The sequence below is a fragment of the Perognathus longimembris genome, chromosome 5 (genome assembly GCF_023159225.1).
Source record: "Perognathus longimembris pacificus isolate PPM17 chromosome 5, ASM2315922v1, whole genome shotgun sequence".
Taxonomy (NCBI): Eukaryota; Metazoa; Chordata; class Mammalia; order Rodentia; family Heteromyidae; genus Perognathus; species Perognathus longimembris.
The window spans coordinates 58,286,345-58,309,785 of NC_063165.1; the positions used below are offsets into that span (position 1 = coordinate 58,286,345).

General features: G+C 37.1%; 1 protein-coding gene across 8 annotated transcripts in view; it reads right to left on the reverse strand.

The window, feature by feature from the left end:
- The window catches only part of LOC125351882 (LIM domain containing preferred translocation partner in lipoma), a 645,466-nt gene that overhangs the window by 149,254 nt on the left and 472,771 nt on the right, over positions 1 to 23,441 (reverse strand). For all 8 annotated transcript variants that reach the window (XM_048346968.1, XM_048346963.1, XM_048346966.1 and 5 more), the window contains one exon: positions 10,369 to 10,495. In XM_048346968.1, the coding sequence (XP_048202925.1) occupies positions 10,369 to 10,495 (127 nt within the window). The remainder of the gene's footprint in view (positions 1 to 10,368; positions 10,496 to 23,441) is intronic.

Consider the following 23,441-nt stretch of genomic DNA (forward strand, 5'->3'; position numbering starts at 1 on the left):
TTTTCTGTATATGTGGTGCTGGGGAATCGAACCTAGGGCCTCGTGTATCCGAGGCAGGCACTCTTGCCACTAGGCTATATCCCCAGCCCCTGGCTCCACTTCTTAATATGTCCTTGGGTATGTTACCTTTTCTGGCAAAATTATCTGAAACTGGCTAAAATAACAGTTTTCAATAACAAATCACAGCATGTCCTAAGAATAGCTCAAAAATAAAATGTCACCAATGTTAGTAAGAAAAGGCATGCGACTTATAGTTAGCTTTCCTAACTCCAGAGTTAGAGCTGATTTCACTATGCCATCGATCAGAATAATAAATATTCATTTTTATGGCAGTGCTATACTATCTAGTCTAAATACTATTGTCACATTAATGGTTACCAATATTAATATCACTTCCCTATGCCAAGTGCCATTAGTATTGACCCAGAAAAGCCTTAAGCTGACTAATGCTACCTTACTTAAGGCTAGCACATGTTATTCTTTATAATGTTCTATATTCCTGTGTAATTTTTATTAACTGCCACTCAAAGCTATTTTCATGCATTAATTTAACTCATAAACTTCAGGAAATGGGTATCATTATCAACAAGAGCATAAAATGTCCCAACACATAAAATTCTTGGGTTCATGCATCAGTTTTTCTCTAGGACTCTGAAGCAAACAGCACCATAATTTTATATAAAGTAGTCAGTTTTCTAACCCACTTAGTCTTAGAGGTGTATACAGGACAGAATATGAACAGGACAAAGTATGAATAAGGTTTGAGTCAAAGAAATTAAGAGACTAAAACAATCATGACAGAGCATACACTTTAATCTCTTTTGAGCCTAAAGCCACAGAAGAGAGACTAGCCTGAGGTTTTTCTATAAATGGATGAGACAGGATCTTCCATTGCTTCTTAGGATGATGGCATGAAGACATTGCACTCCAGAAAAAGATTATTCCCCCACAAAACTTGAGTAAAATTGAAGGTAATAGTTCACCATAATCCCACCATTTTGTCCTTTTGTTGAATGATCTTCACATTTTTCAAATATTTCAAACATAAATGTGTTTTTTTTAAACATCCCTTAGGGTGAAAGCAATTAATACTTTAACCTACAAAGTCAGCTTATCAGCATGACTGACATATATGAAGACATGTTAAAAAGTTAATTAGGTAAACAATATTTGATAAATAATTATATGTGTCTTTTATTTACATGGTAAAAACATATGTAGGTAAACTTCAAGGACTTAATCATGGAAGCCTCTTAAGCAAATGACTTCAAGCTACCTCTCTGACTCTGCCATGATCCTAAGCTCAGCTGAACAGCAGGGTAAAGGAGAATGAATTGATAGATGTTAAAAAGAGGTTTTCATAAATCCAGCCTCTTGCTTCTTCTTAGCTTCCTTCAGCAAGTCACTCCCAGACAATGTTTCTGTATCCTTTGATTGAATTTTCCTGAATGATATTCATTGTCAGGTTGGCATGGAGCCAGGCCCAGGACTTGTACAAATTGAACATTTGACAGTCAGAGAACCAAATGAAGACTGAGCTCAAAGCTGTGCAGCACTGAGGTGAATCTGAATTTAATGCAGCATGACTGGTATCAGAGACATCATTAGAAAGAGAATTAGGGTATCGTCATTAATTTAGACATGCTTCTGAGATTTCCTGTTTTGAGGGACATTCAAGATTGCTTGCTCATTTTTCTTTAAGAAGTACTCACTTGTCTTTGCTGGGGACTCTAGACACAGACAATGCATTACTTCTCCATGAGCCTTTTACATGACACAAGTCACCTAGTGCAGTGGGAAAATCCCCTGAAACTAGATAGAAAAGTGTGAATTTTCCTTAACCAGTTCTGAAATTTGTCCTACATCAAAGCTCTTGGCACAAGAAAGTTTCCCAAATGCTGTCTTGTCTTTCTTATTATGCTACTTCATTTTCATTATCTCTCATAGTACACATGACAATGACTGGGGCATAGTAAGCACTCAATAAAGATTTGTAGATAAATGAAACCCCTCAATTAAAACTACAACAGATGTCTACCAAGCAGAACTCCACAGTTGTTCAAACAATGGCTTTGCTGGCAGTCAATTAATTAAGTCTTCTGACAATCCTAATGTCACTTCAAAGTTTGGAAAGAGACAATTATCTGTGTGTTAGAGAAAGTTGTGGGGAAAGTTCAGGTTGTAGGAAGGAAGGGTGGTTTGAAGGGGAAAAAGAATTGAGTTCTCAGTGAAGTCTGTGTGTGTTAAGATCAGAAAATGCAAAATTAGCACTTGTAGGTTTATGTCTCAGCTCCATCTACATCTCAGTATGCAACTCTAGACAACCTATGAATGGAGACCTTTTATTATTTTTTTGGCACATAAAATGTGTGTTCCACCAGTGATTTTTCTCCCAAAATTTCAAGTTTGCTATTACAGATATTAGTGAAAAGATGCTCAGTTATAAAGTAGGAGTCTCTTTTCTGCCTTTTCATTCACCCGATAGATGTTGGTCCAAATATACCTAGATGAGTGTCTTCTGCTTGTATTGGAGACCATGGTCTTGAAGGGATTTAGACTATGTGGAGGATCTTTGGGGATGGAGCTGCTAGAGACAATCTGTAAATACGGGGAAGGATGCCTGTCTATTTGAACAAATTTTATTAGAACAGGAGAAAATTCAGAGGGAAGAGACTATCTTGGGAACCAAGAATGACAGAAGAAACCCACACTATAGAAAAAAAGAGATCTAGCATTTTAAAAATATAATCTTAATAATGTAATCTTTCCATTGATCAATTCAGTTCTTAAATTTTTTGGGAGAGACATGCAAAAGAGATCAGGTCCAAGAGTGTCAATCCAATCTTCATTTAAGTTCAATGAATGCAGCAACCACATCTTACTGTAATTAAATATTCTCTAGTGTACTTAAGTAGATTAAAAAAAAAAAGGAATGAGGGGGCTGGGGATATAGCCTAGTGGCAAGAGTGCCTGCCTCGGATACACGAGGCCCTAGGTTCGATTCCCCAGCACCACATATACAGAAAACGGCCAGAAGCGGCGCTGTGGCTCAAGTGGCAGAGTGCTAGCCTTGAGCGGGAAGAAGCCAGGGACAGTGCTTAGGCCCTGAGTCCAAGGCCCAGGACTGGCCAAAAAAAAAAAAAAAAAAAAAAAAAAAAAAGGAATGAGAAAGTCTTAATTATAATTCATGGATTTATCTCTAACTTGTCTGAGACCCTAGAAAATTTCATTTCTATCTCCTCCCAAGATAAGGGGTTCCTTTCAGCTCTAATATTTTATGCTTTGAAAAGTGACAAATATCTTCTAAACAAATGAACTATTTCTTTGCAGTTCATTATAAACTGTATCTTTCTGACCGCAAGGAATGTGAATGCCAGCTCATCATTTTTGTTTATTAGTTCATCAGTCTATTAAGAATATCAAATGTATCTGTGCTAAGACATTGTGTGTAAGACACTAGAGTGAACCAAACAAAAATGGCTACCCACATTCACAGTTACATTCTACTGTAGTAGGTGATAAATATTAAGGTTTGTAAATTTAATAAAGAAAATGACAAAATTGATACTGGAATCTCTCTCTTTGTATTTGAAAATTAAGCTGCTCAGGAAAATATGGTAATTTTAAATGAAATATGCATTTTGTTCGTAATATAGAGAAATGGAATTTATTTCTCACAGTTCCAGAGGTGGAGAAGCATAGGTTGAGGAGATGGGGGCTTCCTCTCATGAAGGGCTTTTTGGCAATGTGTGCTTACTCAAGTTTGAACAAGGTATATCAAGGCCTGAGTTCACAAAAAAAATAGCAGGTACCCATGTTTTCATCTTTGTAGTCCTGTTAGTTCTCTTCCTATCAGCAGATTAGTTTCTATTCTTTATTTGGAAAGGAAATTTCAAAACACTTCCAGGTGTATTTATGACTTTGAATGAGTCTCCTGAGTTTCAAGTTTTTGGAAAATGAGATAGCTGTCTTAGATCGTTTCTAAAACCATGTTCTTCTCTGCTAAAATTCTAATATTCCAAATTGATGCTTAAAAACAAGCTAGCAAGATTAGTTTAAAATTAATGTTTGCAAAGATGGAACACATACTACTTAAAATTATTATTTATTTAGTGCTGTATACATGTCCTGTGTGAGCAAATATTTTACCCTAAGCTACCATCACAAAAGGAAGTATACTTAATATTTCTCACTAACTAGAAAATGTTACATCCCCATGACCCACAACTACCTTCAAAGCTGTAAAAACAACAAAAAAACAAGAAACGCAATTTTACCCCCAAATCAATATGACCTTTTCTTCAAACCACTCATTTTCTGATTTTTTTTTTCCCACTGTGGTTTTGGGGTTTTTAATTAATTAGGTCATTTCTCTGTGAAAACAAGATCCCCAAGGTCTGAGATTTCATCTGCACTGAAGGCAGTATCCCAACCCCTCAAGACATTTTCCCACTTTGCAGCTGGTAAGAACATGTTAGAAATCATTTTCTTGTTGCATAGTAAGAACAATGAAGTACAAATTACTTAGCACCTCCTAGTTAAGTCCCTCCATTCATTTCTCAAAGCAATTGCATTACTACTTGTACAGATTAAAGAAGTTACAACAGAGAGAATGCTAAGTGATCTGTCTTTGGGTTCATGAACAACACAGCACCATAGTAATAATTAGAACGAGATCAGGATTGGATCCAGTAGGCCTAAGCCCTAGGGAAATTGTATTACTTACTGACTTGGATTAATGAGGGCAGTGGAAGGTTTTGGACAGTGGAGACCATCTTAATAAATCTAGACTTGAGTATTGTCATATGCCAAATAAACATAAATATACTGTGTATTTTGCTGGCTGGCATCTATCTCATATGATACAACCACCATAAAACTGCCTTACAAACACATACACACACACACACACACACACACACACACACTACTTGTAATCATATCACAAAAATAATCTGGGTTAGTATTAGGAGTTAGGTATAAAACGCACATTCTCAAGCAACATAAATGACTAAGTCGCAAAATATTCGAGTTGGACAGTGGTTGAGAAGGTATTTAACAATTGTTTGAATATCATCTTCCCAACAAAGTGTTACTAATTTTTGGCTAAGAACTTTCAAGAAGTTTGTTTTCTCTGTTTAAAACGCTCATTTTAGTAAACTGGAAGCTCTTACCACATGCCTTTCTTGGGAAGTTTGGAATCACAAATATTAAGTCAGATTTCTTTTGCATATGACAGTCTTTCAGTAGAAATCAGGCAGGGCTCTAGATTTTCTTTCTTCCATATCTTCAACTCTATCTCAAATAGTACACTGTCAATCTACACCTTTTTTTGTGTTTTACATATATCACATACTGCTGCCTTGTATCTTTTGTTTCTGTCCAACTATTCTTTGAAAGAATAAAGCCAAGTTCCACTGGAACAAAATTTTGGCTCCATCAAACTTTTTTTTTTTTCAATATTCCATCACTAACAATGCTCAAAAATAAACAAAAAATTATCTTGGGATAACTGTCAAGTTCTGTAAAGATAATTTACCTAGTGCTGACTTGAGGGCATAGTGATTCCTCAAATAGCTCACTGAACAGTTTTTAAATCCCATACTTTAGGGATTTTTTTTTGTTTTTTTAAGGAACAAGACATTATATATACAATATCAAGATAATTACAGCTTCATGCATAAAATATACTGTCAGATATTGTAATTCCATCTTCAGAAATATTACAGTATCTACCCCCAGAGATACTGTATTCTAATTATGCTTTCATCCATAGGATCTTCTCGGCTAGAATACTATTATTTAGATTAATCTGGTCACAGACATAGACTTATGGAATGTTTTACAGGCAAGCACGTTTTCTTTTGAAATAAATGAAGGCACAAAATTTGGAGGCTCAGAACCTATCAACTGACGTGGTAAAGTCTTAGGTAATTTCTCAAAATTGTCTACAGACAAATTCAACTTTCCTTTGTATTTTCCCCCTTAATCTACTTGAATAAGATGAACTCCAATCTAGCAAGTAGTCATATTGACTCAACTTGCTAGCAATGATACTTTGCTCTTGCTAGCAATGATACTTTGCTTTTGTATTCACTTTGCTAGTTAATCTAAAAGTTCTCCTCCTCAGTTCAGAATTTGCCCTAAATTATAATAGCTGAAAACTCATCATCTCTTGGTCATTGTAAGCATCTATGACTGAAACTGAGAATCCCTTCAGTTATAAACATTTTTGTTCTAGATATCTGGGATAATAAATTATACCAAGAAGAAAGAACTTGACACAAAGGATCTAGCCTGGCAGCAAATAAGTTAGGCTAAAGATTCACCATCTAGATCATTGAATTGGGTACCCATTTTCTCCTACTTCCACCCCCACTTGCCAAAGAGCAGTGTTTTAGAAGCCAGCAGTATGTACCTTGTCAGTGGATATAGCCAAAAGTTATATAGCCAAAAGTTAATTCCAAGTACATAAATGTTTACTCTTCCAAAAGCTGTATAATGCTATAACATTTAAGCATTTTCTTAATGCTATAATCAGATGACCATACTTATAATAAAGGCAAATGGGATGGCATTGAAATACTAAATAAAACTAGCATATTTTTAGAAGAAATTCTTTATACTCAGCTGAGGTATAACTGACAGTTCAGCTTGATGAAGACTGACTTGAGAAAAAAAGGACGAAGTTAGTGATTTTCCTTTTGCCAAAGTCAAACAGAAGAGGTGCCATCAAATAACAAGGTAGACCGAGTAGTTTTTTGTTTTTGTTTTTTCCAGTCCTGGGCCTTGAACTCAGGGCCTGAGCACTATCCCTGGCTTCTTTTTGCTCAAGGCTAGCACTCTGCCACTTGAGCCACAGCGACACTTCTGGCCATTTTCTATATATGTGTTGCTGGGGAATCGAACCCAGGGCTTCATGTATACGACGCAAGCACTTTTGCCACTAGGCCACATTCCCAGCCCCTGAGTAGTTTTTTTAATTATGCTATGTCTCTAAGGTATATATTAGAGATATGGCAAACGGACCTGTATTAGTGTCCCATTAGCCATTGCAACATGTACAAGAGAGTTGATATATGTCACTGGTGAGGCTGAAGTCCAGAATTTAAAGCATATGGCCTTGGGCAGAAGTAGTTTCTGGATCTCTCACTTGGAGATCATGACTTCAGAAGGAAGGAAATGACACAAAATCTCACCAATCTACTGCTGACAGTCTCCACTGACAGCAAGAAATGAGAATGGATGTGACAAAAGCCCAAATCCTGAACTTACCAGCTATAGGACCTCACATAGTTCATTCTCTATCTATCTGTTTTCTCTCTTGAGAAAAATAATGACATAATCTCCAGATCTGTTAGTCACATTGTAGATGATTTTTTTTGGTTTAAACTTGTGAAGCTGTAGGTAAATATCAATATGATGATCCTCACCTCATCAGTAATGGAAACACATGTGTCTTTTTAAAATAAAAAAATGGACATAGAGTAAAGGATATTAACATACCAAGTTTAGAAAATGCAGATATTACATCTCTACTTTGTATTCTCTCCATTTTGCCAAATTGAGGAAGTATTCTTGGATAATTTATTGGTGACAAGCTTTAATATATTTTGGTGGAGGAGGAATGTCCTTGTAGCTGTGTATTTACTGTAATTGTAGCCTTTTAATCTCACTTAATGGAATATATTTCTCCCACTATCAATATCCATCTATCCATGTTTCAACTTCCTTCTTTCCTCCCTCCCTGCCTTCCTCTCTCCCCCTTCCTTCCTTGTTCTCTCCCTCTTTTCTCCTCCTTTTCCTATCTTTCCTATCTTATCTGTCTATCTGTGTTTAAAATAAATTCCATCATCACACTTCACCTTGTACTGTGCCATGTAGCTCCTAAAAGGAAGATTAAGTTCCCACAAAACCACAATATAATTGATATAGCCAAGAAATTTACATACATATTTTCTAATATATAATTGATGCTAAAATTTATATAAAAATTTCCCAGATCCCTTATGTTTCACCCCAAATTCAATGACTCACAATAGATGTGATATTCAAATTTAGATTGATTTGGATGATGGGTCCTTTAATCTCTTTTTAGATAGAACAGTGTTTTATTATAATGAAAATGTTGAATTCTGAGTATCTCTCTTAAAGAAAAGCCTATTATCTGGATTTTTTTCTTTTTTATTCCTAATGGTCAGATGGTAGTAGTTATTTTGGCAAGATTGTTCTGTAGGTGCTGTTGTTTACTTCTCACCTCACATAGCATTTTGTTCCATCATTACTGATGGTAAACTTCATCACTTGTATTCAGTTGGTCTCAAGGAAGTTTCTTTGATGTGTACTTTTTCTGGACCTGTGTGGTGATATTGTGAAATCCCTCCCAATACCATTAGGCCTACCATAATCACAATTTTCCTTCTTATGTAAATAAAACTATAAGTGGAAAGGTGCCAAAAAGAAAAAAGAAACAATTATATCCAGTTCATGAACTGTCTCAATTTAAGGTTTAGGAAAAAAAAAAAAAAAAAAAGAAAAAGGCATCAACATAAGAAAGCAAAAGGACCCCAAGGGTGCCTGTATCTTCTCACAACATTTGTTGACAGAGTTCCTTCTCACTCCCTAGGGCCAGAGATCTTTGAGGTGAAAGCATTCACTGGAAGTAATTCCCTACAGTAAACTGGTACCCACAATTTTAATGAAATTTTTTGTAAATAGGGGGAGAAATGGAGAAGAAGGGTAGGTGATGGGAGGTTAATTAGTTCTGGGAATGTCATGGCAAGAAAGAAAACAATCCTTTAAAGTGGTGTTGGCAATGGAACTTCTGGCCCAGAACAGACCTAAGGCAACATTCTGATAGAGAGCAAGAGAAGACTCTGTCCAAGCTCTGTTGGGCCAGGCTCTCCAGATGCACATGCAATGCTATGTAAATTTCTTTCTCTTATGTTTATGGCTTCTGTCTTCCATAATCACATATTGCCTAAGTCAGGCTCAACACATGTTGACAACTGCACTGAAATCACTTATATGTGTGCTTTTCCCAACTGTTTTGAGCACCTGTGAAGTTTATGAAGGCAGTCTCTCTCTGTATCTAGGTGCTCCTAATTCCCTTTACAGTTACACACACAAAGAAGATGTTTGGGAAGTGTTTCATAAGTGGAAAAGTTAATAGCAATTCTGTTAACTAGTCCTTTTCATCCTGACTGTGCTTTCCCAGCTACTGATGGAGTTGGCATTCATACTGAAGCCCTAGGGTTTGGAGGCAAAGTTCTTATCTGTGTAATAGTTGCCATGGCATTGGGTTTCAATATGTGAGAATCCTAGGGGCCCATGTACACAATATTTGCTACTTAGGAAGCTGAGATCAGAAAATCTCAGTTCAGTGCCAGCCCAGCCAGAAAAATACTTGGGACTCTTATCTCTGAAGAGCTAGAATTACGGGTATGAACAACCAGCTAATAATATAAAGCATTCATGCTCCTCGTGGAGATTTTAAAATTTGTAATATTGGACGTTGACCTTCAGCCACCTCTACCTTTTTTTTCCCGCTCAGGCATGAGGCTTGAACTCAGGGTCTGGGCGCTATCCCTGAGCCTCTTGGTGTTCAAGGCTAATGTTCTACCATGTGAGCCACAGCACTGCTTCCAGCTTTTTCTGATTAGTTTATTGGAGGTAAGAGTCCCAAGAACTTTCCTGTCTAGGCTAGATTTGAATCATGATCCACAGATCTCAGCCTCCTGAGTAGTTTGGATTACAGGTATCAGCCACTGGCTCCCAGCTTATCTCTACTTCTACCTCTATTTACCTCTCTCTGAAATATTACAACCTCCCTGATGAATTCGGTGCCTCCAAGCACCTCAAAAAGGCACATAATTCATACATTTAACACTGATGGACTAAAAGGATTAACTGTTCATAGATATTCACCAATACTGGAGAGGGTAAACAGGAAAAATCCAAAGAGATTATCTTTCCTGAACACAGGGAAAGAACTGAGAATTCAAAGCTTAGATCACACCTGATTCCAGATTTTGCATAACTTTTTAGGTAGCGATAATTTTGAGTGCATACAGAAATCTTAGTTTTTTCCTAACTGAAACCCAATTAATTGTCAGAAACACTTAAATTTGTATCTTAAGTAACCTCAACAACCACTGAGATTTTAGTACAAGCTTAGTAGATACTCCATTGATTTAAGATGGTCTTTCAACACAACCTAAAAACCTCTCAGTGATGGGTGTGTGCAAACCATCTTTCATGCACGAGGGCTCTATTCCTTTAGTGGAGTTGGAAGTATATTCTTCATTACTAGGTAAAGAAATTAGAATAGGACATTCACTTCAGAAGTCAACTCTGAACCCCACTCACCAAAGTACTCATCAGAAGGTGGATTTTCCATATCATAAAGCATCTTTTTGGTCAGGTGTTCGAGCTCATCTTCAGGGCGGAATGCTGGGGTAATAGATGAAGGCCCCATTGGTCCTGTGTGTCCAGTCTGAAAGGCAAAGAGTAATATCTCTTTAATTATAGTCTAGACATCAACAGAGACAATCAGCCAGAATGAGAAGTGCTTGTACTAAGGATGAAAAGGCAATGGATTTATCCATTTGGAGATGGATGTTGTTGACAAAGATTTTACCAATTTTCGGGATCTGAGCTTAGACACATTTCTCGATTCACTTGCTTTATCTAGATGAGTCATTTTGCATGCTTTAGAATTCCAAAGTTATAACAGCAGTCTTCTATTTTGTAAAACAATTGCTAACCAATCACTACATATCATCTGTATATTTATTTTTTTACTTAACTTACTTTACTATTGTCATTTTAAAAGTGATATGCAGAGGGATTACAATTACATGAGTCAGGTAATGAGCACATTTCTTTTTGTGTGTTTATTTCCCTTGTTTATTTATTAGAAAGGTGAATAAGCCAACATTTTCCTCTTAAAAAGATGTTAGGGAAGAGGAATACCTCAGGGCATGTTAATGCAGACAAAGCAAATATAGAAAGTGTATAATTATGTATAAGAAGGGACTTTTTACACAGACTGAGAGGAAAGCTTCCTGGAAAGAGACACTGGAGTGGAGAAGAAACATTCAGGTAGAAAAAAGTCATATCTGAGTATCTACTGACAGGTGTGTGTTCCTATCCACAGATAATGCTTGAGATTAGAAATTAGATGAATTGGGGGTGGGTCAATGGGTCTAGAAAGTAAATTGCTTTCTGTTTCAGTTAAGGAAGCTGAGCAGTGGTTTTTATTTGTTTGTTTCTCTGCTTTTTTAAAATTCTAACCATAAAAACAGGCATATGTCAAATCAGGATGGATGATACATTCATTAGTAGTATGACACTGGGCTGGTGTTCAAACAGTGAGTCAAAGTATAACAATATCAGGAGAAGCAAATATCAGATAATGAAGCTATCAACCATAAACCCATAGTGTATAGGAAAAAAAAGATGCAGATGTAAATTAGCCTTCTATTACGTATATAAATCTTTTCCTATGCTAATACTGATCATTTTCAATATTGTCTCCAATACTCTGAGTCAAAGTGTTCTAAAACTGGAAACACTCATATTAAAAGTTTGGAAATGCTGGGAATATGGCCTAGTGGCAAGAGTGCTTGCCTCCTATACATGAAGCCCTGGGTTTGATTCCCTAGCACCACATATATAGAAAAGGCCAGAAGTGGCGCTGTGCCTCAAGTGGCAGAGTGCTAGCCTTGAGCAAAAAAAAAAAAAGAAGAAGAAGAAGAGGCCAGGGACAGTGCTCAGGCCCTGAGGCCAAGCCCCAGGACTGGCCAAAAAAAAAAAAAAAAAAAAAAGAAGAAGAAGAAGTTTGGAAATGTGACTAACAATGGACAGAGATGTAGATTGAGAATGGTTCTGCCAGATGTTTATGCAAGAAAGTTGTATGTCCATTCTCTATTGGTTCACTGGTTTGAGTCATCAGATGTGAAAATCCTATAAAATAAGTATGCCTTACAAGTTACCAGCCCTACTAGCAGCAGTTCGCGCAACAACTTCAACATGGGTAATCATTATATGCATGATGTCTAGAACATGAAATGCCTTCTCAGCACAGGTAGCCTGTTGACATTCTCTTTATAATAATTTTCCATTGTTCCATTTCCTCAAATGTACATGAACTTGAAGTACAAACAGGCAGAAAGCTGAATGGGCCAAGAAATCTTCATGCAGGTCATCAGCCTTACCCTAAGATTTTACTTCACTGTTCTAATGTTTGTATCATATATTAGAAAGAAGTAACCAAACTATAATCTGTGGCATGTGTCAAGCAAAGAATAGCTGTATGATCTCCATAATCATTACATCAATTATTACATTGTGAGATTTAGGAAAATTGAGACCCCAAAATATCTGGACAAGACTAGTTACAGTAAAGTCAAGGTAAGGGCTCATGATAGACTCACTCATTTACCCCACCACCCCAAAATTCCATGTTAAGCTGAAGGCATCTTCTGAAGTGTAACCATTGCTTTGCCCTTTAAGAATGATTGGTGTGCAGGTTAGAAACTATTAAGTCATGTACTTATCATTTTGTTTAGTAGTTTATCCATCATTCTTAAAGGGTTTATTTTGTATTTCTTCTGCAAGAAGACATGAAGGGTCAGAGGTATAATTAGGCACCATATTTGCATTTGAGAAGACTGAACTTAGATGGGAATTAGAAATTGCAATAAGGATTTTTAGAAAAGGAATGACCTAATCTGATTTGGAAAGTTCTCCCTGGAATGCAGGCTAAGTGGGAGAACTATGAGGCTGGAATGAGATGGGGATTTGTGGCCAAAGACAATAAAAGGCTATAGTAGGAGCTAGCATCTTTACAGCTGAAAATAAGCAGTTATAATTTCAACATCCCTTCTGTCCAATGGACAGAAGCACTTCAAAGTCTTGTGAGAATTTGTGAGATAACCTGTGTCTTCTGCTACATAGATTATGAACTACTTTCAGACAATGGTTAGGAAGGGCCTCCTTTGATGCTCCCAATCTGCCTGTGAGGGTAGGCATTATCTGCTATATGTTTTCTCCAGGCTCACAATAAAAAGAGAACTTGACCAAATACGTTGCCATCCGAATCCAAATTCTATGCCTTGTCTCAACCAAATATACTTTCCATAGGGAAAGGCTACAAAAGGATATAACAATGGTGCTGGCTGCTTTAATTAAGTAGGTAGTTCTTAAACAACAACAGGTAATTTGTCCTTCTAGACAAAGGGTGAACTCACAGGGAAAAGTACACTATTATATGTCTCAAACTGATATGTAGCTGATTCTCTTTGTATATAAACAAAGGCAGCAAGGAGACAATCTGTCCTTGGCAAACTGAAGCCAGAAATTCAAATTCCACCCTTCGCACTTACATTTTAAGATGCTTAGACAATAGTCCTACATGATATGCAATCCCAATCATGTAATATGGGTGAAGAAACTATGACTCAAGAAGATAAGTGAACAATTCCATATGAAGGATAATAATGTATTTAGGCAAAACAAATAAACTGTGATATATACAAACAAAGTCTTTAGGCTTTTCTTAAAAAAAAGGGTTGACTTTTTAAGTATAACTATCAATCATTAAGTAAAGGCAAACATTATATGATCCATATGTGACTTATCTAAGGACTCTAAAATTTGCTTAATATGTTCTTCCTAAGAGATTGCCAAGTGCCAAGAACTATAAATATCAACTCAAATATCAACTTTTAAATATCATTAGTAGCTTCTGCCTCTGACAACTCACAGTTTAGGGGAGAAAAGACATGAAAATAGACAATTACAAAATGGCATAAGCAGTAAGGTCCAAGAACCAGTGCTCTGAGTTGAGAAAAGATTGCTAGAAAGAGATGACCTCTATTTGAGGTCATAATGGGTTTTTTGTCATTACTTGTTTCTTGCTTGGGGCTCAGGTGATAGTCATGCATGCAGGCTTTGTACAATGCCAAGTTTTCAGCCTCCTCCATGGGTACAAGGTCCTTGGTAAGTATCAGGGATGAGGGTGTGCAATAAATGAAGACTTATTTCCACAAAGTACACATGGATAGGGTCATCAGTGAACAGAAAATTTCTGTTTTAGCAAGAACACCAGGAACAATAGTCATCCCATTTCCATAACACTTCACAAAGTTGAAGGGTTTTACATTTTCTTACACAGATGTAAATGATATACTTAGTATCACATGCTTACAGAAGACATGGCTACTTACAACCTCTTTTCTTTTTGTCTCTCAATGGGCTTGAACTCAGGGTCTGGGAACTATCCCTGAGCTCTTTTAGTTCAAAGCTAATTTTATCACTTTGAGTCACAGCTCCACTTCCGGTTTTCTGATGGGTAACTGGAGTTAAGAGTTTCCTGGATTTTCCTGAGTGGCCTGGCTTGGAATCACAATCCTCAGACCTCAGCCTCCTGAGTAGCTAGGATTATAGTTGTGAGCCACCAGCACCTGGCTCAAACATCTTTTTAAAAAATATTTTTGTTATCATTAAGTAGTTGTACAAAGGAGTTGACATTCAACAAAGTAGTATATGAATATGTGTCTTTAATTTGCTTCTGTCTTTAAGTTGCTCGAGGACTTTGGTCAAATCTTCGCCATTTCCTGGGCCTCAGATCTTCATCTTGGAAAGATGGCTTTGACTCTACTCTATTATATTTTTTGTACTGCTAATATGCAGAGATCATCATTACTGATCTTTGGAGTGCAATCAAAGATATCTGTATTTACAGAGACCTTGTAGTCTATAAAAACTGACTCATACTGAGTAAGTGGAAACCTCATTATTACAGAGATTTCCATTTATAAGAGGAGGCAAACCACTTGTCAGCATCCTCTGAAACATCCAGAACTTCATTCAGCATTCTTCATCTGAGTAAGCAGTGGGCAGCTCACAGGGCTTCTGTAGCACATTTGAACTTTCACTACATTTAAGTTATGAAATAAAAAAATGTAGAAAGGACAGGTGCAGCTCTAATCCTAGCTCCATAGGAAGCTGAGAGTTTAGGATTGTTTGGGAAATCCAACCTAGGTAGGAAAGTCCATGAGACTTCTTAATTCCAATGAATCAGCAAAAAAAAGAGAGAGAGAGAGAGAGGTAGAGCTGTGGTACAAGTGGTAGATTGCCAGCCTTGAGTGATAAAGTTAAGGGACAAGTTAAGGCCCCAAGTTCAAGCTCCAAAACTGGTTTAAAAAATGTAGAAAAGTTAGCCATTCTACCATCCCTCCTTTCTGGCTGGAAGAAAGAAAAACTCCCTCATTCTTTCTAAAACAAACAAACAACAACAAAAAACCACAACAAAACAACAGAAAAGAGAGCATGAGGAAGAGCCTGTACACTAACATACAAAAGGCAAAGGCTCTTAGGAAAACTCCTTAATACCTAGAATTTCTGTCCTTAAAATCTGTGTGCTAAGGAGCCATGTCAAAAAAAGGATACTCAATATCTGTCACCATGTTCTTCTCCAAAGTGACTCTGACTGAAATCCTCTGTGGGTCACTTTTCTCCCATGAGTCCTTATTCTTTAACAATGCTAAATAACTTGAATTTAGCACACATCTGAATCTTACCAAAAAAGTGTTACCCTGGAAGATAAAACATCAGGAAACAGCAGCCAAAATATTCAGAAAGATTACATGATAATGAATACTCTATCACTCCTGGTATCAGAGATGCTCGTTTTTCTTGTCCATTTCTAATGATGTACAAGAGGTTCCTTCTCTCAGAGGGAAAATGACTTCAATTATGTGTTCTTGAAAAAAAGAAACATTGAAATTATCTTCTTTTCAAAAGGTAGAATTAGCCCTGTTTTAGAGCTGAAAGCCTGCCAGAAAAAAATATATGTATTTCTGATATTTTCACTCTCTTCCCCCTCCCCACTTAGCTGTGTCAAACTCACAGACAGCAATTTCCTGTGGCTGTTTCTACTTTCTGACTCTTACTGCATATCATATATCTACTCTTAAAAATGTCTCACTGGTTAAATGGAAGGCGTACTTGTTTTTGCCAAAGGCAGATGAATTTTGCTGAATATCTGTTATGTTTCATGTTAAAAAACAATGTGCCATGGAGAAATCATACTGTAAGAAGATGAAGATCTGCCTATTTATTTAAAATTAGAAAGCCATAACTGCACATATATCACAGTTTCACTTGAATAGCAAAGCATGTTCTTGGTTCTTCTATTCTTGAGTTCAATTTTCTTGACGAACATATGGTAAAAGCACAGAGATAAAACCTTGGAATTTTTGACACTAAAAGGTGCTAGTGGCCTACACCTGGAATCCTAGCTACTCAGGAGGTTGAGATCTGAGTATCACAGTTTAATGCCAGCCCAGACAGGGAAAGTCTACGAGACTCTTATCTCCAATTAACCACAAATTGCATACGAGCAAAGTATTGCTGAAAATAAGGCTGAAGCCAGGAGAAAGGGTTGGGTGTCCACTGAGTGGATTATGTGACTTTGCACAGCAAGGTTTCACATTGCTCTTGTCCAGCTAAGAGAAAGTGGCCTCTCCCAGCCACCTGTCATAGCTCCCATGTGTTGAAAAAGCCTCAAGAGTATCTTAGCTTGGAGCATGCTATCTTCATTCTGATACCTAGCATGCCATTTAAGTTCCTCTAGGATTTGCTTCTCTATTACTTATTTTTACCATACATAATTTCTAATTCATCTGAAGGAACATTGTAAAATATTAAAGATAAAATAAATGATAGTTATAATTATTAGGAGAGATTGCTGTTTTAGCAAGTGATGCAATCACTCTGAGTACTTTTAACTATAAATCTTAGATTATATGGTGAAATGTATGACTTTTTAGCTCTCCAAATGAATCACCTTTCTACATCCTAGCCTTTGGCACCAAAACAAAAATAGTGATATAAGGCTCATGTTTGCCTGTTTGAGAGCAGTGTAGATTCCCTTGTGTCTTTCTGCCTGGATGAACCTGAGGCAGACAAGACCAGTAGTGCTGCTAGCCTGCCTGGTAGACCACAGGTAGAAAAGCCAGGAGAATCCCCATATCATCAACATTAGGGAAGGTCAAGACCTCTTGCTAAGCTAATTCACAGTGCCCACACTTCACTGATCACTTTCTATACCCCTGAGTTGGGAGGTTCTTAAGCTAGTAGTCTCTGTGAGGCAGAAAGCTCTTATCTCAATTTGTCTATAGGATGCTAAAAGAAGACATTCCCCTAAAACATATCTTGTTGACCAATAATTAGGTGTTATTCACGTTATACATAAGAGATTGGACAGTAACAAAGGCATGAGAGTTATAAGGCACTGTTTCTATTGGTAGCCTTCATTTCAACAAGACTGATGACACAGAAATTGAATGAATGGGATGGTCTGTTTCTCACATTGTTTTAAAAATAAATCATGTTTTAGTCAAGGCCGTGCCCCACTAATACTTGGCTATGACTTTTCCTGCATAGGTACTTCATCTCTACTTGGTTGTAATGCAAAGGTTTGTTCACTACAATGTAGGGAAGAGGAGTTTCTCATTATAACATAGAAAAGATCCTCAACTGGATACTGTACTTCTCATAAAAGGATATAAAGAAAAGACACCATAACACTTCTCTTACTGAGGCTTCAGCCCTGATTGAGGTTCAAATTCTACTTCTGAGCAAAATGAGGGCTTCCCAGATCTTTGTTTTAAATATTTTGATTGTCCCACCATAATCATGAATCTATTATAATGTTAAGAAACAGGAATATAAGCTAGGGGCCAGTGGCTTACACCTGCAATCCTAATTAATCAGGAGGCTAAGATTGAGAGGATAGTTTGGATGTCAGTCCAGGCAGAAAAGTCTGTGAGATCCCATTTGCACAGTGTCAACCAAGCAACAGAGCACACACAGCCCTGAGTGAAAACTCTGTAGCAGGAAAAACAATTATTAAATTATAAAAATATTAGAGTGGTACATGTGGTAATTAGCAATGTATGAAAATATACTGTCTATGTATAGGGGAGTACCATAAAAACATACACTAGAAGAATGTAGCAATTGTTCATGAATCTTGTATCAAGATAATGGGATTTGGAGTATTTTTTCTTTATCATTTTAAAATTATATGGAATAGTAACAAACACAAAAGGAATGGCTTTCAGGAAATTAAAAAAAAAACCTATCTATACCTATCTATCATCTATTGAGAGCGAGAGAGAGAGAGAGAGAGAGAGAGAGAGAGCGAGAGCGTGAGCGCACGGCGCGAGAGAGCATGCGAGTGCTGATTCTAAGGCTTGAACTCAGAAAGCTGTGCTTTTACTGCCTTTTCACTCAAGGCTGATGCTCTATTACTTGAGGTAAAACAGCACTTCTGCTTTTTTTTGCTTGCCAACTGGAGAGAAGAGTCTCAAGCTTTTATCTTCCCAGGCTGGCTCAGAAACAAGAACTTCAGATTTCAGCCTCCTGAGTAGCTAGGATTATAGAAGTCAGACATTGGCTCCTGACCAAGTAGTCATTTTAAAACATATATTTCAAGAATTTTCTTTCTTATTTCCTATATGGATCAAAGGAAGAACAGAAACTCCAAAGGGTGGAATAGTTTAAAAATATGACTAGGCACTGGTGTCTCATGTCTGTAATCCTCACTACTCAGAAGGCTGAGACCTGAGGACTGTGGTTTAAAGTCAACCAGGACAGGAAAGTCCATGAGAGTGTTACCTGCAATTAACCGCAAACAAGCCACAAGTGGAGCTGTGGCTTAAGTAGTAGAATACTAGTCTTGAGCAAAACAAAAAACCCAAACAACAACAAAAAAGAAAAACAGTGACAGCACCTAGGCTCCGAGTTCAAACCTCAGGACTGGCTGACATTAGAAATGAAAAAAAATAAAATAAAATAAAGCCACCTAAATTTTCAATTTTATATGTGCAGCAACACTTTCTTACTGTACAAGCTGTTTCTATCTAGTGGGATTGACAGATGCCTGAACGTGACACAAGACACTGAAATAACATGCAAATCAGTTTTCAGTTTTAATATGCAAATATGCTTGGCACATCACTTTCCATGGCTGAGGTAAATTTCTGTTTTTGAGTTTTTCATGGGAAACGCAAACCAGCAAACAAATGGTTAACTCCTCATATTTTTTTTACTAACACAGGAGGTTTTCATTTGAGTCATAGAGGTTCTTGCTCAGGGATTCAAGGCACCTGTGATGCAAAGAAAGGTCATGTGTTTTGTTCATTTAACAATGCCATCCTCTGCAAACAAGCCCACCACACCAATCAGACTGGGTTTCTGGGTCTTAGCAGGGATGGTGTGGCAGGCAAAGTGCTTTCATGAAAATAACAGAAAAAATATTTTTGGAAGTTGTTTTTGTGTGACTTGTGAAAATCAAAGTAGCTCAAGATGGGGAGGACAAGAGGCAAAAATGAGGAAGTAGCCAAAGGCCTTTGTTTCCTATCTAGGCAGGATAGGGAACTGCAACCTCTGTGTAAATCTAAAATAAGTTATCAACAAACACTAGTAATTAATTGAGTATAAAGGCAATCATCAAAATAAGGGATATACATGCAAAAGCGCCTGCTTATAATTTCAGCTTCTTGGGATGCACTGAGGAGGACAGCTCAGGCTAAAAGTGTGAGAGCCTTATTTGTTAAATAAACAAAAAAGCTGAGTATAGTCAGTTACACTAAAGACATAAAGAGGTTCATGATCTGAGGCTGGCCCTAGGAAAAGTGCAAGAAGAACCTATCCAAAAAATTTAAAATATATATATATATATGAAAAACAAGAACTGGAGATGTAGGTGATTTGATAGAGTGTTTGTCTAGCAAGTGAAAGACCCAGTTCAAATTCCAGTAAAGTGAGATGCATTTAGTGTTGAGAAAAATGAAAAGAGCCAAGTGCAAAGGCTGAATGTTAACCATAATTCATATAGCTTCGATGCTTAAGAGTTAGGTTCTAGGCTCTTGTTATTTGTGTTCAAATTCCACCTCCACTACTCACCAATTATGGGATCTGGGGTAAGAAGCTTATTTTAGCATTCATTGCTCCAAACCTCAAATGAGGTGAGTAGAATTCATGTCATGTGGGATGCAAATTTTCGCAGGGAAATCATTTACTTCATGTATAGCTTTAGAAAGAAAATATTCTTCAAGACACACTGTGCTCTATGAATATAATGTGAGCATATCATCAGAGGAAACAGATTGAGAGGAGAGGTGTCACAGTGGGCTGGAGTTTACCACAAACATGTCACAAAAATAAGAAAGGGGTGAGTTAGATATCAATGGAGGGGTGGAATTCAGAAGCACTGAAGCAGCATTATACTTCATTATAAGATTTAAAACTCTTGCTTTCTTTGCTCCTTAATAATGCACATGAAACTCTAGGGTAGCGCTCACAAACAACAGATTATTTGTAGTATAATACTTCCCAAAGCACAAGATGCATTATTATTTTTTTCTTTTCCTCCCTTTTCCTTCCCCCCTTTTCTTTCCCTTCTCTTCTACCCCTCTCCTCACCTTCCTTGCTCCCCTCTTCTCCCTGCTCCTCAATTTTTAGTTCTTTTTTTATAAAGAAATAAACAAAATCAGTGGTTAGTTAGGTGACTATGTGAGTGATTTAGCTAAAATCACACCCATGCAAAGTGGCAGAGTCAGGAGTTAAGCATCAGTCTTATAATCCAAGCTCAGTGTTTTTCCACTAATTCACAGCCACCTCTTTATATTCATTTAGAAATATGAAACTTACATGATCTATCATAAAGGTTAATCAAGACAGTCAACCTCACTGATTAAAGCATGATGCTAATTATACCAGAGGTTGGAGACTAATGTGACCCCTTTTTACTTTCAGAAACATTGATTGTGGTGTAATGGAGAAAGTGTAAGCTTGGAAGGTAGAGCAAGGAGCTTAAATAGCAAGCTATACCTCTTATTTTGTGCAACATTTCACAAATTTTTCTTTTCGGTTTTTGGGTTTTTTTTTTTTTTTTTGCTTTAAGCTTATGTGAGCATTAGCTTCTTCATCTGTATATGCCATCAAAAGCAGAGAGGATAGAAGGATCACAGCCCCCATTTCAGAGTCCTTATGAGCAACACTTCAGGTGACATGTGACATGTGCTCATATTTAACAGTGGCTCTTGATTATGTGTGCTAAATGCTTGCACACAATCTGTCAAATCTGAGCTATGGATGTCTTTCAAATGTGGCAGGAAGGTGAATGACAAAGAACATGAATGACTTAGTGTCATTCATGAGCAATGAAGCAGATTCACAGATGAGTAATAGTTATTACTCCAATCAATCACAATAAAATTAAAATAATAGCATAGGCCTTCTGAAGGGATTTCTGGCTGTGTATTCACGAATTCTGGAAGTATGTGTGTTACACTCCTGTTGTTGGTTTGTAATTTGAAAAAGTAGAAATAATGCAGCTATCAATGTACTCAATGGTTTTCATTAAATAACACATTTAATCACCTAAGCAACTTCATGAGTTAGTTAGTATCCTGACTTTACAAGAGAGAGAATTGATGTGTGATGATCACCCTGATAGTAAGTGAGGGTGCTGAGGTCAAAACCCAGGTGTTCACTCTAGAATATAATGTTTGGCTTCACCAGAAATGCCTTAGCCAATCAACTCCTTAAGATATTTTTCCTGTAGGAATTCATAACATATCTTTATTTTCAGGGATTTTTTTTTTTTTTTTTTTTTGTGGTCCTGGGGCTTGGAGTCAGGGCCTGAGCACTGTCCCGGGCTTCTTTTTTGCTCAAGGCTAGCACTCTGCCACTTGAGCCACAGCGCCACTTCTGGCCATTTTCTGTATATGTGGTGCTAGGAAATTGAACGCAGGGCCTCATGTACACGAGGGCAAGCACTCTTGCCACTAGGCCATATCCCCAGCCCCTATTTTTAGAGATTTTAATCATATAGTACAAAGTATTATCAAAAGAAACTTTCTTAAGGGACAATGTTCCTCTCTTTCTCCCTATCTATCTGCATATGTCGTGTGTGTGTGTGTGTGTGTGTGTGTGTGTGTGTGATATTTTCTGTGTACACAAAGGTGGCAAGCATATAAGGAGCTCCCAGGTAATTCTCATATGGATAGTATGAGCATACAACTTTCTGATCATTCATGGTTAAGCAAAAAGTAGAACTTTTCTTTATAAGATTATTTCTTTCCTGGATGCTGCTGCTGGTCTCTAATTCTAGCTACTCAGGAGGTTGAGACCTAGAGAATCATGATTCAAAGTCAGAAAAGCCCAAGAGACTCCATCTGTAAAACAACTAGGGAAAAGATAAAAAATAAAAATAAAGCATGGTTCACATGATAAAGCGCCAACTAAGTAAGCAAGCCAAGCAAATGCAAGGTTCTGAGTTCACACCTGGGTATCACCAAAACAAAATAAAACAAACAAAACCTCCTCTACCTATTCCAATACTTTATCAATCTCACACACAAATTGGAGGGTTAATGGTAAATATTAGAATAGTAGTAAAAATAATAAAAAGTACTGTGTCTGCAGGTGGACAAAAGAATAAACACATAAAGAACACTAGTCTACTTTCATATAAAACACAAAAGGAAGAGGCAGGTACCAGTGGCTTATTCCTGTAATCTTAGCTACTCAGAAGGCTAAGATCTGAGGATCATGATTCAAAGCCTGCCCAGGAAGAAAAGCCCTTGTGAGACTCTTCAATTAACTATTCAAAACAAAAACAAAAAACTACAAACCCAACAACAACAATAACAAAAACAAACAGAGGTGGCACTGTGGCTCAAAGTGATAGAGCACTAGCCTTGAGCAAAACAGCTCAGAAACAGTGCCCAGGTACAGAGTTCAAGCACCACAACTGACAAAAACCCCAAACAAACAAAACAAAACAAAAAAATCCAAAACCCTAACCAAAGAAAACAAATAAACAAAAAAACTAAAGGAAGAAAATATTGTGTCATTTCCTAAGTATCAAATATTTCTGCTGAGTTTTGGCCTAATCATAATATATTAAGAAAAAGTTCTATTCTATACTAACTTAGATTTCTCTCCCACATGGAAGCAATTCTAGATCTTTGTAACTCTGGACTTCAGAAATAGGAAATATACTGGCAATCATTTGGTAAATGAATCCATCTATTTCTAAGGAGAAAGCTGAAAGTCAAAGAAGGGGAACTCAGTTTGCTAGAGGTTGTCTAGAAAATGAGGTCAAAGCAAAAAGAAAACTCAGATTAAGAGAGCAGGGCTCATTCAAAACCAGTTTATTCTTCTGTCCACATGGAAATTTCACTCCAAATAGTGACTATTACTTGGTGCTGTGCAAAATATGCTTCGTCTTGGCAGAAAAAAAAAATCGAGAACCCAAATCTACTTTTATGCAGCATTCTGAGATCCAGAGATGGAAGTTGCTATACAGTGAAAATCATTGCTGTTATTCTTGGCACGCTTACACAGACTGACAACAG